The sequence below is a fragment of the Scyliorhinus torazame genome, chromosome 18 (assembly GCF_047496885.1).
Source record: "Scyliorhinus torazame isolate Kashiwa2021f chromosome 18, sScyTor2.1, whole genome shotgun sequence".
NCBI lineage: Eukaryota > Metazoa > Chordata > Chondrichthyes > Carcharhiniformes > Scyliorhinidae > Scyliorhinus > Scyliorhinus torazame.
The window spans coordinates 22,725,854-22,744,102 of NC_092724.1; the positions used below are offsets into that span (position 1 = coordinate 22,725,854).

The 18,249-nt window shown below is 49.8% G+C and overlaps 2 protein-coding genes across 4 annotated transcripts in view; one reads left to right on the top strand and one right to left on the bottom strand.

The window, feature by feature from the left end:
• rex1bd (required for excision 1-B domain containing) overlaps window positions 1–18,249 on the top strand; it is a 37,453-nt gene continuing 19,204 nt past the window's right edge. The window contains exons 1-5 of one of the 3 annotated variants that reach the window (XM_072482372.1): window positions 70–191; window positions 1,507–1,589; window positions 3,671–3,875; window positions 5,638–5,726; window positions 11,945–12,431. In XM_072482372.1, the coding sequence (XP_072338473.1) occupies window positions 150–191; window positions 1,507–1,589; window positions 3,671–3,875; window positions 5,638–5,726; window positions 11,945–12,026 (501 nt within the window). In that variant the 5' untranslated portion in view covers window positions 70–149 and the 3' untranslated portion in view covers window positions 12,027–12,431. Of the gene's footprint in view, window positions 192–1,506; window positions 1,590–3,670; window positions 3,876–5,637; window positions 5,727–11,944; window positions 12,432–18,249 lie in introns of those variants that run through there. The other 2 variants (XM_072482373.1, XM_072482371.1) reach the window with 2 other exon arrangements.
• The window catches only part of crlf1b (cytokine receptor-like factor 1b), a 40,047-nt gene continuing 37,418 nt past the window's right edge, over window positions 15,621–18,249 (bottom strand). The window contains exon 9 of the mRNA XM_072482369.1: window positions 15,621–16,279. Within this exon, the coding sequence (XP_072338470.1) occupies window positions 16,263–16,279 (17 nt within the window). The 3' untranslated portion in view covers window positions 15,621–16,262. The remainder of the gene's footprint in view (window positions 16,280–18,249) is intronic.

Below are 18,249 nucleotides of genomic sequence, written 5' to 3' on the forward strand. Positions count from 1 at the left end.
CCGGCCTGAGGTGGTGCTGTTGAGGGAGGACACGCAGTGCCTCAGCCCGGCCTGACAAGGTGCTGTTGAGGGCAGATCTGCTGCCGACAGACAACAACCAAGTGTCGGGGGTGCAGCGCTCCCCGAGCCGGTCACCGTTAGGGGGCAGGATGGTGAGTGCGGCCTTTCTTGTCAGCGAGAGGGTTCAAGCGGTAAGGAGCGGGTCGCAGGCCCGAAGGTTTCCCCTGGCCTATGGTATTTCTCGAGGTGAACGAACCTGCCAGAAGCCGGGGACTGACCTGGGTCCGCACCCGGACTGACCGCCGAGTCCCCCCTGTGCCGTGATCAGCGGCTTTTGCTATTCGCCCATGGGTGCATCGCGGCCAAACCTGCACATGCGCACTTTTCCCACAGCACTCACTGGATGGTGGGGGAGCCCCCCACCCCCTCCCCCCCTCCACTCCCCCCTACCCCCCCTCCCACCTCCTACCTCCCCCACCCCCTCCGCCCTCCCCTCTACCCCTCTATTCTCCCTTACCCCTCTATTCTCCCTTACCCCTCTATTCTCCCTTACCCCTCTATTCTCCCTTACCCCTCTATTCTCCCTTACCCCTCTCACTGGACGAGTAATCAAGAGGCCCAGGGCAATGCTGAGGGTTCAAATCCCTCCACGGCAGATGGTGAAATTTAATTCAATAAAAATCTGGAGTCAAAAGTTTAATGATGTGCACGAAACCATTACTGATTGATTGTTGTAAAAACCCATCTGGTTCACTAATGTCGTTCTTATCTGGTCTGGCCAGGTGACTCCAGACCTCCAACAATGTGGTTGACTCTGAACTGTCCTCTGAAATGACCACTCAGTTCAAGGGCAGTTAGGAACCGGAAACATCGGCCATCCTAAATTGCCCCTTAGTTTCCCAAAAAGGTTATGTGGTGTTACGGGGATAGGGTGGAGGCAAAAGATGCTCTTTGCAAGGGCCGGTGCAGACCCGATGGGCCGAATGGCCTCCTTCTCTAAATTCCATGATTCTATGATTTGTTTCTTAATGAAATGAAAATCGCTTATTGTCACAAGTGGCTTCAAATGAAGTAATGTGAAAAGCCCCACATTCCAGCGCCTGTTTGGCGAGGCTGGTACGGGAATTGAACCCTGCTGGCCTGCCTTGGTCTGCTTTGAAAGCCAGCTCTTTAGCCCTGTGCTAAACCAGCCCCTACAATTACCTCAACCATTCCCACTCCTCTTGCTGTTTGTTCCATAACATCTTTGTTATTTAACCTCTTCCACCCTCTCCCCTATCCCAGACCTTTGTTTATTCTTCATCCCCTCCACCACCTCCCCATTTCAACATCACATTTCTAATTTCCTCCAGTTTTGAAGAAGGCTAGTGCTGGACTCAACTAACTGTTTCTCTTTCCACAGATGCTGCTGGACCTGCTGAGTTTGCCCCAGCGCATTGTTTTTATTTCAGATTTCCAGTAGCTGCAGTATTTTGATTTTACATGTCGCTTGTTTGTTGTTTGCAGAGTATGAGTGGACTGAATGCATTGGTGCGGAACCTGTATGCGTTGCAGGAGGAACGAGTTGAAGCTTATCAGCTTTTCGATCTGTGAGTAAACTACTGATTTGCACAGAATCTGTGGGGTTTGTTTCTTGAAAGCAGCTCTCTGACTTGTTTCTTTCTATGTAAGCCTGCACACTTATGTCTGGAGGATATTCAAACACATGTGTGTCTCTCATCTCAGTACCACCTGGGTGACGTTTTAATAAACCATTCTAACTTTCATTGCGGATGGTACAAAATTTGATAGTGTATGACCTCAAAGAGACATAGACAAGTTGGTGGCGTGGGCAGATAGGTGGCAGATGAGTTCAATACGGAGAATTGGAAGGCGATTCATTTTGATAGGAAGGACATGAAGTGACAATATAACGTAAAGGTTAAAAAATCCAAAGTGGGTGGAGGAGCAGGGGGACCTGGATGTATATTTACATAAATCATTGAAGCTGGCAGGACAGGTTGAGAGAGCTGTTGAAGCCTAAAGTATCCTGGGCTTTATTAATAGGGGCCTAGAGCACAAGAGCAATGAGTTATGTTGAATTTGTCACTGGTTCAGCCTCGGCTGGAATATTCCGTTCAGTTCTGGGAGTCACTGTGGGAAGGATGTGAACACATCGGAGAGAGTACAGAAGAGGTTCACAAGAATGATTCCAGGGATGAGAAACGTCAGTGATGAGGATAGATTGGAGAGGTTGGGACTGATCTCCTTGGATTTAGATGTGGATTGATTGTCACGTGTACCGAAAAGTATTGTTCTGCGTACAGTCCAGGCAGATTATTCCATACCTGAAAAACATAGGACATACGTTAATACACAATGTGAATAGACGTAGACATCGGGTGAAGCATACGTAGTGTAGTGCTACGATAGCAGAGAAGATGTGTAGAGAAATCAATTCAGTCTATAAGAGGATCATTCAGGAGTCTGATAACAGCGGGGAAGAAGCTGTTTCTGAATCCATTAGTGCGTGTTCTCAGACTTTTGCATCTTCTGCCCGATGAAAGACATTAGAAGAGAGAATAACCCGGGTGTGAGGGGTCTTTGATTAAGCTGCCCGCTTTCCCAAGGCAGCGGGAGGTGTAGATCGAGTCAATGGATGGGAGGTGGGTTTGTGTGATGGACTGGGCGGTGTTCACGCCACTCTGTAGTATCTTATGGTCTTGGGCTGAGCACTTGCCATATCAGGCTGTGATACAGCCAGATAGGGTGCTTTCTATGGTGCATCTGTAAAAGTTGGTTAGAGTACTGGGCAGCACGGTGGTGCAGTGGTTAGCACTGCTGCCTCGCGGCACCAAGGTCCCAGGTTCGATCTCGGTTCTGGGTCACTGTCCGTGTGGAGTTTGCACATTCTCTCAGTGTCTGCGTGGTTTTCGCCCCCACAACCCAAAGATGTGCTGGTTAGGTGGATTGGCCACGCTAAATTGCCCCTCAATTGAAAAAAAATAATTGGGCACTCTAAATTTTTTTTTTTTAATTGGTTAGAGTCAATGTGGACATGCCGAATTTCCTTAGTTTCCTGAGAAAGTATAGGTACTGTTGTGCTTTCTTAGTCGTAGCGCGATGTGGGTGGATCTGGACACACTATTGATGTGCATACCTAGGAATTTGAAGCTGTCAACCATCTCCACCTCAGTCCCATTGATGCAGACAGGGGCATGCTCGACACTTTGTTTTCTGAATCAATGATCAGCTCCTTCGTTTTGCTGCCATTGAGGGAGAGATTGTTGTCGTTGCACCATGTCACTAGGGTCACTAGGGAAAAACCTTGTGCTCAGCGAGCGGTCAGGGTTCAGCATGGATTGTCGGTGAGTGTGAGGTGGAGGCAGCTTCAACTGAAGCATTCGAAAGAGAATTAGACTTATCTGAAAGGGAAGAATGTCCAGCGTCATGGGTAGAAGGCAGAAGAGTGGCACGTGGCAAGTTCTTCATTCAGAGAGCCTGTATAGGTAGAATTGGCCTCCTCCACACCCAGAGGGCTGCCTGGCCATTCCTGCACTTGGCTCAGCATGGTTGGGATTGAAACTGAGAGTCTCAGCGCTTTGGGCAAAGTAGCAGTTTAAAAATCACAGGTATGTTTGATCACAAATAGTGATTATTTTTTTTCTTGGTCTCGTCTCCCCGGCTCCAGAGGACACCAGGCGTATCTCCGCTCCTCTCCCAATTATGACTTCATCCAATATCGGCAGCTCGTGCACGAAATCACTCAGGCGTTTAACCGGATCTCAAAGGAAGTGATTCAGCTCAAGGATCGGTTTCACGAGGAGTATGATCGTCCTGACCTCTCGGAACACGTCGAAAGGGTGCAGGAGCGGGAACGGGAGAAGTTGGAGCTGGTGAGGTGAAGGGGAAAAGGGGGCCTCTGAGGTGGTTGGGGGGACTGCAACTGGGCTCCAGGTAGAGTGGGGAGGAGGCACGTGTTGGGGAATATTGGACACTGGTTCAGCTGACCTCGGATTGGGAAGGGATCAGTCCAGCTATCTGTTTGGGTAGGGATCAGTCCAGCTATCTGTTTTGGAATGGGATCAGTCCAGCTATCTGTTTGGGAAGGGATCAGTCCAGCTATCTGTTTGGGAAGGGATCAGTCCAGCTATCTGTTTGGGAATGGGATCAGTCCAAGTATCTGTTTGGGTAGGGATCAGTCCAGCTATCTGTTTTGGAATGGGATCAGTCCAGCTATCTGTTTGGGAAGGGATCAGTCCAGCTATCTGTTTGGGAAGGGATCAGTCCAGCTATCTGTTTGGGAAGGGATCAGTCCAGCTATCTGTTTGGGAATGGGATCAGTCCAAGTATCTGTTTGGGAAGGGATCAGTCCAGCTATCTGTTTGGGAAGGGATCAGTCCAGCTATCTGTTTGGGAAGGGATCAGTCCAGCTATCTGTTTGGAATGGGATCAGTCCAGCTATCTGTTTGGGAAGGGATCAGTCCAGCTATCTGTTTTGGAATGGGATCAGTCCAGCTATCTGTTTGGGAAGGGATCAGTCCAGCTATCTGTTTGGGAAGGGATCAGTCCAGCTATCTGTTTGGGAAGGGATTCCCGCAGTGATGGCAGTATTTATTGAGGCAGCCAGTTGAATGCCGAATCTCACAAGGACATCCATGAATTCCTGATAATCATTCCCAGCCACATGTTACCCACACTACCTGTCAATTCTTATTCTGAACTTCATTGGGATCTTTTTTGTAATGTAGATAAGTTCAGTAAGGTCAAAGAGAAGTTCAAGCTACGGAAAGGACCACGTACCATTTTGGATTCTACACTCCCAGGACAGGTACAGCACGGGGTTAGATACAGAGTAAAGCTCCCTCTACACTGTCCCCATCAAACACTCCCAGGACAGGTACAGCACGGGGTTAGATACAGAGTCAAGCTCCCTCTACACTGACCCCATCAAACACTCAGGACAGGTACAGCACTGGGTTAGATACAGAGTCAAGCTCCCTCTACACTGTCCCCATCAAACACTCCCAGGACAGGGCAGCACGGTAGCACAAGAGGATAGCACTGTGGCTTCACAGCGCCAGGGTCCCAGGTTCGATTCCCTGCTGGGTCACTGTTGGTGCAGAGTCTGCACATTCTCCCCGTGGCTGCTTGGGTTTCCTCCGGGTGCTCCGGTTTCCTCCCACAGTCCAAAGATGTGCAGGTTAGGTGGATTGGCCAGGCTAAATTGCCCTTAGTGACCAAAAAAAAGGTTAGATGGGGTTATTGGGTTACGGGGATAGGGTGGAAGTGATGGCTTAAGTGGGTCGGTGCAGACTCGATGGGCCAAATGGCCTCCTTCTGCACTGTATATTCTATGTTCTAGGTACAGCACGGGGTTAGATACAGAGTAAAGCTCTCTCTATACTGTCCCCATCAATCACTCGCAGGACAGGTACAGCACGGAGTTAGATACAGTAAAGCTTCCTCTCCACTGTCCCCATCAATCACTCCCAGGACAGGTACAGCACGGGGTTAGATACAGAGTAAAGCTTCCTCTACATTGTCCCCACCAACACTCCCAGGATAGGAACAGAACAGGGTAAATACAAAGTAAAGCTCCCTCTCCAGTGAGGAGACTTGTGTGTTACTGATAAAGTTCCTTTTTTTGCCCTCCAGACAGCCCAGCTGCAACTTGCCAAACAGAATATGTTGGACCATCCGGGCAATGAGACATACCAGGAGGAGGCCCAGGAGTTGAAGCAGAGGTAGGAGCATTGCCATTCTGGTCTACCCATCTCAACCCTCTGATTTTGTTACTGCATACTGCACTGCATACGCTCTTGGCAGGGGCGGAGGAGAACCCAAGCTCTCGGGTCGTATTCAGAGGAAGCATCACCACCTGATTTTGTTTTTAATATAAATTTAGAGTATCCAATGCTTTTTTTTTTTTTCCAATTAAGGCGCAATTAGCGTGGCCAATCCACCTAACCTGCACATCTTTTGAGTTGTGGGGGTGAGACCCACACAGATACGGGGAGAATGTGCAAACTCCACATGGACAGCGATGCGGGGCTGGCATTGAACCCGGGTCTTCGGCGCCATGTGACAGCAGCGCTAACTACTGTGCCACCGTGCCATCCATCGCCACCTGATTAACTGTTCAGACTGTCACACCCGAGCTGAAGCTGGAACTGCAAACGGTTATTGGAGCTGCCAAAAACTCTGGAAAGTGTGAACAGCTGAGTCTCTGTCGTCTGCAAAACAAAAAGGGCTGATCAGTGGCCTGGTGGAGGTCTTTACAATTATGGGGGAATGGAGAAGATATTTCCCCTTGCGACGCAGACTACAACAAGGGCCACAAATATAATATAGTCACAATAGATTCAATAGGAAATTCAGGAGAAACTTGTTTACCCAGAGAGTGGGGAGAATGTGGAACTCTCACAGCGAATGCGGGTTGAGGTAAAAAGTGTAAATACATTTAACAATGAACCAGATAATAAACAAGGGACTTTGGGTTGCGGCCATGGAGTGAGTGATCGTACACAGGCAGCTCCAGCTCGAAAGCATTGGTTTGAGCTCTATTTAGCCAAATGCGGGGAATTTCGACAGTAATGTGTAGCTGAAGGTGTGAAGGAGACATTTCCCCCCAGGAGTGGCATGTCTGCTGATTATCAGACCTGGCAGAAGAAGGTTAATGACCTGGCCAAGGAACTGGAGGAGACTTGTGGTGCAGTAGCAATTGGGAAGATGGCGGAGGGGGAAGGGTCGGCGCAGTTTGGAAAACCCCAGGTGGAGCAGTTCATGGCGTTTAATAGAGAGGAGTTCTGCCAGCAGCAAAAGGAGATACAGGAGGATTGGTTGGAGGCCCTCGAGGGAGTGGTAGCACCCCTGAAAGGATCGATGGAGAGAGTCGAGAAGTGCCTGGAGGCACAGGGGTCACAGATCCGAGAAATGGAGAGGGTGGCGTCCGATCACCGTGAGCAGGTGGTGGAGATGGGGTTCCTGGGGGACCTTTGCACATCGCTAAGGGCAAAGGTAGAGGAGCATGAAAACAGATCCAGAAGGCTGAACCTGTGTATCGTGGTCTTGCCTGAGGGTGTGGAAAGCACGAGTGCCACGAGATATGTCTTAAGGATGCTTACGGGCTGGTGGCAGAGGGGTTGCTGGCCAAGGCCCCAGAGGTGGATAGAGCACGCAGATCCCTAAGCCAGAAGCCGAGAGCGGGGGGAGCTGCCACGGGTGGTGATCGTGAGGCTCCATAAGCTTGTGGAAAAAGAGAACATAGAACATAAAAAAATACAGCACAGAACAGGCCCTTCAGCCCACGATGTTGTGCCGAACCTTTGTCCTAGATTAATCATAGATTATCATTGAATTTACAGTGCAGAAGGAGGCCATTCGGCCCATTGAGTCTGCACCGGCTCTTGGAAAGAGCATCCTACCCAAAGTCAACACCTCCACCCAATACTAAGGGCAATTTTGGACACTAGGGGCAGAATTGGAAGGGGAGGATGGCGGATGGTAGAGGGCAGTGGAGGCGCAAGCCTCCGGTCAGGTTCGTAGTATGAAATGGATGGGGACTGAACGGGCGGGTGAAGAGGTCTCAGGTCTTCACGCACTTGAGGGGCTTGAGGTGGGGGTGGTCTTTCTGCAGGACACGCATATCTGGGTGAAGGTGAAGGTTAGGTTGAGAAAGGGATAAATGGATCAAGTATTTCACTCGGAGTTTAATTCAAAGTTGCCAGGGATGGCCATCTTGCTGAGCAAAAGGACGGTGTTTGTATGTACATCAGAATGGGGAGATATTGGCGGCAACATTTTGGGAGGTGTTGAAGGCGATGGTTCCGGGTGGTTATCTCGTTCAAGGCACACAGATAAGAGATGGGACAGTTGTTGGATGAGATAGTCGAGGTCGACAGGAAATATTCGAGTGCCTCCACCAAGGAAGGGTTAGCGGAGAGAAAGAGGTTACAGGGCAGTTCGATAAGTGGATGACGGGGAAGGCAGCTACGGAAGGTTGAGGGGGTGGGGGTAGTAGAGGTGCAGTATGAATATGGAAGCCGAGCCGCATGCTAGCCCATCAGCTATAGAGGCAGGCCACGTCCAGGGAAACTCTGAGGGTACAGACAGGGAATGGGGGAGCTAGGGTCGGAGCCAGGGAAGATTAAAAAAAAATGTAAAGTATCCAATTATTTTTTTTCCAATTAAGGGGCAGTTTAGCGTAGCCAATCCACCTAACCTGCACATCTTTGGGTTGTAGGGGTGAAACCCACACACACATTGGGAGAATGTACAAACTCCACACTGACAGTGACCCAGGGCCAGGATTCGAACCCGGGTCCTCAGCGCCGCAGTCCCAGTGCTAACCACTGCGCGAACATGCTGCCCTTGCGCCAGGGAAGATTAACGAGGGGTTCACGGAATACTATGAGAAGTTATATAGGGCCGATCCAGTTGGCGAGGAAGGGGATATGCGGTGGTTTTTGGATGAGTTGGAATTCCCAAGGCTGATGAGAAGAGGAGGCAGGTGCTGGAGGAGCAGCTAGGGCTGAGAGAGCTGAAGGACAGTAAAAAAAGGGATGAAGTCGGGGAAGACCACCGATTACCCAGCGGAATTCTATAAGGAGTTCGCGACGGAGTTGACACCACATTTATTAGGGATGTTTAGCGTGGGGCTGGAGTAGGGAGAGCTGCCGGAGACACTGACCCAGCTATTGATCACGCTAATCCTGAAAATGGGGAAGGACTCATTGGAGTGTGGGTCATACAGGCATGTGTGGATGCAGAGGATGCTTTTGACTGGGTGGATTGGCCCGAGGTTTGTGGCGTGGGTGCGTTTGCTGTACGTGAGCCCGGTAACGAGTGTGCAGACATACAAGATGAGTTTACGGAGCTTCGGGTTGCACAGGGGAACGAGGCAGGGGTGTCTGCTGTCACTGCTGATGTTCGCACTGGCGAAAGAGCCCTTAGGGGGTCAGCAGAGTGGCAAGAGATTGTGAGGGGGGGGGGACCTGTTCATCGACGGGACGTTTGCGAGCCTAGGGGCACTGGAGGAGAAGTTCGAGTTACCCCCGGGAAATGCCTTTAGATATATGCAGGTGAGGGCTTTTGTGAGGCGACAGGTGAGGGAATTCCCGTTGCTCCCGGCACAAGAAGTTCAAGATAGGGTGATCTCGGGTGTATGGGTCGGGGAGGGCAAGGTGTTGGAAATACACCAGGAGTTGAAAGAAGAGGGGGAAGCGCTGGTAGAAGAGTTGAAGGGTAAATGGGAGGGGGAGCTGGGGGAGGAGATCGAGGAAGGTCTGTGGGCTGATGCCCTAGGTAGGGTTAATTCCTCCTCCTCGTGTGCCAGGCTCAGCCTGATACAATTTAAGGTGGTCCACAGAGCGCACTTGATGGGGACGAGGTTGAGTAGGTTCTTTGGGGTAGAGGACAGATGTGGAAGGTGCTCAGGGAGCCCGGTGAACCATGTCCATATGTTTTGGTCATGCCCGGCACTGGAGGGGTTCTGGAGGGGAGTTGCGGGAACAGTATCTCAGGTGGTGAAAGTCCAGGTCAAGCCAAGCTGGGGGCTAGCAATATTTGGAGTAGTGGACGAACCGGGAGTGCAGGAGGCGAAAGAGGCTGGCATTCTGGCCTTTGCGTCCCTAGTAGCCCGGCGAAGGATCTTGCTAATGTGGAAGGAGGCGAAGCCCCCCAGCCTGGAGGCCTGGATAAATGATATGGCTGGGTTTATAAAGTTGGAGAGGATTAAGTTCGCCTTGAGAGGGTCTGCGCAGGGGTTTTACAGGCGGTGGCAACCGTTCCTAGACTATCTCGCGGAGCGTTAGAGGAAGGTCGGTCAGCAGCAGCAGCAACCTTGGGGTGGGGGGGGGGACACACACGTCCTGGGAGAGGGGGGACTGCCTGGGAGGGTGGATGAGCAAGAGATAACATGAAGGGTTGGGGAAACTGGCACGTACGGGTGAGGGCCAGTGTACAAAGCTGTGTAAATACATCATTTTGCCATGTATATATCTTGCTCTGTGCGATTTCTCGGTTTTTTTTACGGGGGGGGGGGGGGAGTTATTGTTTGTAAGGGAGAAAAATTGTGTTTAAAAACTTTAATAAATATATATATTTTTTTAAAAAGAGATTGTGAGGGGGAGTAGGGAGCACAGGGTATCGCTGTCCGCAGACGACCTGTTGTTGTTCGTATCGGACCCAATGGAGAGTATGGGGAGGATTATAGACATACTGGAGAGGTTTGGGGCCTTCTCGGTCTATAAGCTGAATGTCGGAATGAGTGAGGTTTTCCGGTGAATGCGGTTGGTGGAGGTTCTAAACTTGGGGTGATGCCATTTAGGGTTGCCAGGGGTAGGTTTGGGTATTTAGGGTCCAGGTGATAGGGGCGTGGGCGACGATGCACAATTGGAACCTGACAAAGTTGGTGGAGGAGGTTAGGGAGGACTTTCGGAGATGGGATACACTACACCTGACACTGGTGGGGAGGGTCCAAGTGGTGAAGATAACCTTACTGCTAAGGTTTCTGTTTGTATTATAGTAAATGAGGGAGAAAGGCATAAAGGATATGTTGATTGGATGAGATGAAGGAAGATGAGAGGAGGCTCATGCAGAACAAAAAACACCTGCATGGACCAGTTGGGCCGAATGGCCTGTTTCTGTCCTGTAAATACTATCTCTATGAGTAGCGAGGGATGTTGGGGGAGAACTGATGAGATCTGCCAGTTTAATTCCACTTTGTGGTTTTGTAGCAGGGTCTGTTTCTTGGTGAACTTGGTTATCTGTGTGCTGCTATTTTGCAGGCCCTGGTTGCAATCTCTGTCTGTGCATTCCCTATGATTACATTACTCAGCTGAACTTCTAGCTGAATAATTTCTGTTGCTCCTCCTGTCCTTTCTCAGTACCTGGGTCTAGGTGAGGAGAAATCAGCCTCAGATCCTGCATCCTATCTTTGTCCCTCAAAACTGTGTACACCACGATCAGGTCCCCCTCAGCCTTCTCTGCTCTAAGGAAAACAACCGCAGCCTAACCATCTCTCTTCATAGCTGAAAGGCTCCAGCTTCGGCAACATCCTGGTGAATCTCCTCTGCGCCCTTTCCAGTGCAATCATATCCTTAGGACAGCACGGTAGTTGGCGCTGTTGCTTCACTGCACCAGAATCCCAGGTTCGATTCCCGGCTTGGGTCACTGTCGATGTGGAGTTCTCCCCATGTCTGCGTGAGTTTCCTCTGGGTGCTCCGGTTTCCTCCCACAAGTCCCGAAAGATGTGCTGTTAGATAATTTGGACATTCTAAATTCCTCTGTAACCGAACAGGTGCGTGTGGCGACTAGGGTATTTTCACAGTAACTTCATTGCAGTGTTAATGTAAGTCGATTTGTGATTAATAAAGATGATTGTTATTGATTCTTGCTGCATGATAAGTGAGGACCCAGTGGATAAATGTGGCCTCTCCATTTATGAACCTGGCTATCCCAGGACAAAAAGACCTCCGAATTCCAACGACCACCTCCACCGGCCAGTGATCCTGATACAGGATCAGCCAAATTACAGGCCGTATCCCACCCTCTGACGCATTAAGTGCTCTCGGTTGTAAATGCCTTCACCACCTTCTGAGCTGAGGTGGACAGGAGGAAATCAGCAAGAGTTTCTGCATCTGATTACTATTCAGTGACTGCGATCACCACCATCTCCCACCTCTCACCCCCGTTTCGCTGAACGGCGCGTGTGACCGGATACTGAGTGTGAACAAGATTGAGCTTCACTGTGCTGTCCTCCACAGTCAAAGAGCTTGCTGCCTGCCACTCACTGTCTCATGCATGTGATTATGCGACTGCTTTGATGAGGCACCTGAGAACAGCCCGCGAAAGTCACACCCAACAAGAGTCAGCAGATCGGCGGGGAAAGGGTAGTCAGTCACATTTCTCATAAGACCCTCCATCATCCCTGGTTTTATATAATGTTTATTATTTTCTCCAGGATTAATAAAACTATTGAGGCAATTAACGAGGTACTTCAGGACTTCAAATACGACTCTGAAGAGATTGAATCCAGTGAATAGAATCGTTCTCACGTAGGTTGAAGACCTGTTGGAGTCAACTCTGCTAGTTTGTGCCTCTGATCTGACCTCTGCATCACCACCACCTGCAGCTTGCAATGTCCTTGTGGCCGACAGACACCCGAGGCTGGAGTTCCTGCTGGTTTCACATTCTCTTTGCCACTCTGGGGATATCTGTTGTCACAAATTGGGACAGAGGGATCCCTATTTCTGGGAGGTATCTGGAATGATATACCCTTTCCAGGGAGGATCGTGATTCTGTCTGCATCCCAAATTTCTGCAAAGACTCAACTGGATCCCTAACCTGTGATGGGATCACTAAACAAACTGTTTCGCTAATCTGCACATACCATTGACTCACTGTGTAGATCTTTTGCACAAATAAATGATCGTTCTCCTTGTCAAGTATTTTAAAGTGCGACACTCGTTAGCCTGTATTTCTGCATTGCAAAAGGATTTTCTTCGTGACATCTGTCAGAAACATCACTAAATGCTGAGTGTTCTGTAAGCAAGTGCTGCAGCTGTTTAACACAGCGAGAGCGACTAACTAATCTGTTATAATAGTGTTGGGTGTGGGATAAATATCAGACAGGACACTGGGGAGAACTTTCCTGTTCTTGTTCAATATAGTGGCCGTGGAATCTTTCACATGCACCCAAGAGGGTCTCGGTCAAAGATGGCATCTCCAACAGTACAGCGTGAGGTGCGGTCAGTGGGTCCGGCGTGGCAATCCCACACTGACTGCCACTCCGCATGTGGTAAGTGGGTACAGTGGCAATGCCACACTGCCACTCCCAAAGTGCGGTAAGTGGGTGCAGAGTGACAATCCCACACTGACTGCCACTCCCAAGGTGCAGTAAGTGGGTGTAGAGTAGCAATCCCACACTGACTGCCACTCCAAGGTGCAGTAAATGGGTGCAGAGTGGCAATCCCACACTGCCACTCCGAGGTGCGGTAAGTGGGTGCAGAGTGGCAATCCCACACTGCCACTCCGAGGTGCGGTAAGTGGGTGCAGAGTGGCAATCTGACACTGCCACTCCGAGGTGCGGTAAGTGGGTGCAGAGTGGCAATCCCACACTGCCACTCCGAGGTGCGGTAAGTGGGTGCAGAGCGGCAATCCCACACTGCCACTCCGAGGTGCGGTAAGTGGGTGCAGAGTGGCAATCCCACACTGCCACCCCGAGGTGCGGTAAGTGGGTGCAGAGTGGCAATCCCACACTGTCACTCCGAGGTGCGGTAAGTGGGTGCAGAGTGGCAATCCCACACTGCCACTGCAAGGTGCAGTCAGTGGATGCAGAGTGGCAATCCCACACTGCCACCCCGAGGTGCGGTAAGTGGGTGCAGAGTGGCAATCTGACACTGCTACTCCGAGGTGTGATAAGTGGGTGCAGAGTGGCAATCCCACACTGCCACTCCGAGGTGCGGTAAGTGGGTGCAGAGTGGCAATCCCACACTGCCACTCCGAGGTGCAGTAAGTGGGTGCAGAGTGGCAATCCCACACTGCCACTCCGAGGTGCGGTAAGTGGGTGCAGAGTGGCAATCTGACACTGACGCTGCAAGGTGCAGTCAGTGGATGCAGAGTGGTAATCTGACACTGACACTCCGAGGTGTGGTAAGTGAGTGCAGAGTGGCAATCTGACACTGACGCTGCAAGGTGCAGTAAGTGGGTGCAGAGTGGCAATCCCACACTGACTGCTACTCCGAGGTGCAGTCAGTGGGTGCAGAGTGGCAACTAGCACTGACTGCCACTCCGAGGTGCGGTAAGTGGGTGCAGAGTGGCAATCCCACACTGACTGCCACTCCGAGGTGCGGTAAATGGGTACAGAGTGGCATTCCCACACTGACTGCCACTCCGAGGTGCAGTAGGTGTGTACGGAATGGCATTCCCACACTGACACTCCGAGGTGCGGTAAGTGGGTACAGAGTGGCAATCCCACACTGACTGCCAGCACGAGGTGCGGTAAGTGTGTACGGAATGGCATTCCCACACTGACATCCACTCCGAAGAAGTTACAGCCCAATGTTTCATCTTTTGCTGTGTCCAGAACTAGGGGGCACTGTTTTAAAATTGGGATTATTAGCACAGAGATGAGGAGAGATTTTTCTCTGAGCATGGTGCGACTTTGGAACTCTCTGCCTTCGGAGGCGGTGGAAACCGGGGTCGCTGAATACTTTAAAAATGGAGATAGATAGATTCCCGTTGGGCGAGCGAATCAAAGGTTATCGAGGGTAGGTAGACGGCAATGTGGAATTTGAAGCTCAAACCTATCGTTTTATCGAATGGCAGAGCAGCCTCGAAGGGCCGAATGGCCTACTTGTGTTTTATATGTTTGTATTACTATGACTGATTGCATCTACCGTAATCCTTACTTTAAGGATGCGTTGTTGAAAAACCAGCGCCTTTCGTAAGGCTCTGTGTCGCCAGGCAATTCTAGTTTGTTGGGCACATTAAGTGTGGTGTCTTCTGGTGTGTTGCCTGCTGATAGCCCTTTGTAGCACGAGAACTGCAGTCAATATGGGGGTAGGTGGGAACAGTATTTTATAATTCTTTATAAACATTATTTGTGTGAACTCCTGAGTGGGTCATAGTGGAGTTGTCCCAAAGTAAAACAGGCGGAAACTGTCCAGCCCATTGAGCCTCTGCAGCCATTTACTGAGAATATGGCTCATCTGTAATGTCAATTTATCCATTTTGCTGCCGATCCCTTTGCTCAACAAAAGTCTAAATCACAAAGCTCCAACGACGCTCCCACCACCACAACTCACTGAGGGAGAGAGTTCCAGATTTCCACTGAACTCTGTGAATAAGTGCTTCCTGACATCACCTCTGAATGGCCTTGTTCTGGACTCCTCCTTGCTCAAACAGAGGAAATAGTTTCTCTCTGTTGGGATGAGATGACGTAGAGTGGGAGGAGGCTTGTGTGGAACTCAACACTGGGGACAGCCCGATTTGGCTGCGTGGCCTGTTTCTGTGTTGTACGTTCTATGTAACCCTCCCAAGTCCTCGTACCCTCTGATTTTGACCTTTTCCTGTACCTCCGTAAAGTAGCCATTCTTCATATTAGAGCCTGGATACAAGTGTGGGCTCAGCTATTCAACTGCAATCCCCTGTGGAGTTTGCACATTGTCCCCATGCCTGCGTGGGTTTCACCCCCACAACCCAAAGATGTGCTGGTTAGGTGGATTGGCCACTCTAAATTGCCCCTTAATTGGAAAAAGAACAATAATTGGCTACTCTAAATTTATTTTTTAAAAGCTATTCAACTGCATGGGGCATCAGAGTCGAGCCAAACTTTGCTGTCACTCATCAATCATGCACACCTTCCAACAAGGGGGCATGGGGTGGCTAGATGATAACCAGGGGCAGGAGCCCTGGCTGATTTTGCCCCCCACAACCTAACCGCGCGCCACACCCCCACCAAAGAGGAGCAGAAATTGGTACCAGAGTCCCTAAACTACCCTAACTTGCACCTTGTGGCACAGCACCACACCTGGAGGAATGCATTACCCATTGAGCCATCTGTGCACATGCCTTTCGTCCCAGTGGCTTCCACTCGAGTCAGAAAGGGAATATTACTTCAAAGAAAAATCTCAACATTTGATCTAAATGTAATATTTGGTTTATTTGACATTTTTTGAATGGTTCATTCCGGAATATTTTGGTTCAATTGCTTTTCGCATCAAGGTGGGAAGACATTGTTCCCCGTACTAGCGGGGTTTTCCGAAGCTCCGTATCTTTTGCTTCCTGGGAATTTTGGCTGCTTAATCCTGCTGACATTTCTGACCATCTAAACAACAACTTGCATTTACACTGCACCTATAACATAAAAAGAACAACCCCTAAACACTTCACAGGAACGCCTTCAAACAAAAACTGACACCGAGTTGCACAACGCGATAATAGGACCGAGAAACAGAGAGAGATTATAAGAGCATTAAAGCTCAGGGAGAACAAAGTCAAAATTATTGAAAATGGGCCGTTGACCAGCAGTTGAAGAGGAATGACCTTCAACCCCTGTGGTGAATTTAATCATTGATTCCTGAGGTGACAGGACAGTGTCGAAACACCTCTGTCTTTATTTTATGAATGAATGAATACACCTGTGCTAGTGTCTGCAACTTCTCCATGACTAACAATGGGGAACTGTTATGGTGACTGCTCCATACATTCTTCCTGGATTAAAGACCAATCCTCCCTCGAAACACCAAGGGGCCCGTCCTTTCAGAGAATACCTGGAGTTACCGGCCAGGGGAATCTGGGGGGAAAAAACAGGATACGAGGAGTTAGCTGGGTAGAGACAGATGCACAGAGATAGAAAGAAAACTACGAAGTCAAAAGAAGACTGAGACACGCTGTAGCCATCTGGGATGGCAACCTGTAAAGGACCATGGGAATTATGGCCAACCCAGGACTCAGACACACTGAGCTTGTGTGTGTATTTGCAACCCAGATAGCTAGACGCGATCGAAACCCCCGCTCGTTTGCATTCTAATGGCCCATTTCCCCAGAAGAAAAGGACTGGACTCAGGTAACCGATACAGATGCAGACTAACCGGCGCCACTCCCTTTGCTAAAAAGCCCAAACAGCCAAGGTCAATGACCGCTCAGGACACGCCCAGCCAACGAGGCACCCGCCCCTTTATTGGCCAAAATCGAAGGCAGTGATCGAAGCTGTCGAATTATTGGGTCCAAAGCTTTTTTTAAAAAACATTTTTAGAGTACCCAATTCATTTTTTCCAATTACGGGGCACTGTAGCGTGGCCAATCCACCCACCCTGCACATCTTTGGGTTGTGGGGGCGAAACCCACGCAAACACGGGGAGAATGTGCAAACTCCACACGGACAGTGACCCTGAGCCGGGATCGAACCTGGGACCTCAGCGCCGTGAGGCAGCAATGCTAACCACTGCACCACCGTGCTGCCCTTGGGTCCAAAGCTAAGGACCACCCCAAAGAGGGCGAAATCCCAGAGGGATAAAAAGAGACACAGCCATGTGCTCGGTCTCTCTTGGCCCTGGCCTACGCCTAAAACCAAGTGTAGCATTCCGACCAGAAGACAAGTTCAAGACCAACGATCGCTACCAGATGGATGAGCCCAGCAGAAACGAAGCCACTTCTACCCAGCCACGTAAGATCCGAACAAAGGCCTTGTTCATCTGCAAATAGCCGTTTGCCCTGAAGTTAAGTATAGGTTATTGTAGTTGTTAGGTGTAGTATAACTTGTAATGTTTTATGTTGCATGTCGAAGTAATCCTTTTGTGTAAATAAACCATCTTTGAACTTGAACTGACTAACTGGTTGTTTGGTCTTTGATTGATATACGGTAAAGCCTTGTGGTGGTACCATTTGACACCTGGCGACTCTGAAAAGCAATATTATCATCAATAACTGCCATATCTAGTTAATTTGGTAACATTATTGGTGACGCTGGTGAGATAGTATTCCACTCATTAAAATGAGCAACATTATTGGCGACTCCGGTGCTGATTGGCAACAACGCACAGAAAAAGGGGACTTAACAGAGTGGCCGCTGAGAGGATTCATAGATTTCATAGAATTTACAGTGCAGAAGGAGGCCACTTGGCCCGTAGAGTCTGCACCAGCCCCTGGAAAGAGCACTCCATCCAAGCCCATACCTCCACCCTATCCCCGTACCCTTTACCCTTACATGGGAGGTATGAACTAGGAAACAGTTTTAAAATAAGGCCATCGGAATTGTCCGGCTTTTGGGATCCTCTGTTCCCGCCAACAGCCTACCCCTATTCACGGGTGTCCTGGCGCTGTGGGGTGACTTCAATGGGAAATCCCATTGACAAGCGGCAGTAGTAGAGATTCCCACCAGCAGCCGATGGCGCGCTGCTAAGACACACGTGGCTGAGGGACCGGAGAATCCAACCCGACATTTTCCATGTAAGATGGAGACGAGAAATCTTGTCTCGAGAGAGTCATTAGTCGATGGAATATTTTCCACAGAGAGCAGTGCAAGATGAGTCACTGAATATTTTTGAGGCAGGGAGACCAAAAGTGTGGACAGGAAAGTGGAATTGAGGCCACAATTGGATCTGGCATGATCTTAACGAATGGCGTGCCAGGCACGAGGCCCGAATGGCCTACTGCCCCGAATTCCTATGTTTGTAAAAACCCACCATTAGCACCTGGTACGGTTACCAAACCTCCAGGATTGGCCCTGGAGTCTCCAAGCATTAAATATGCCTCTCTAGTCGA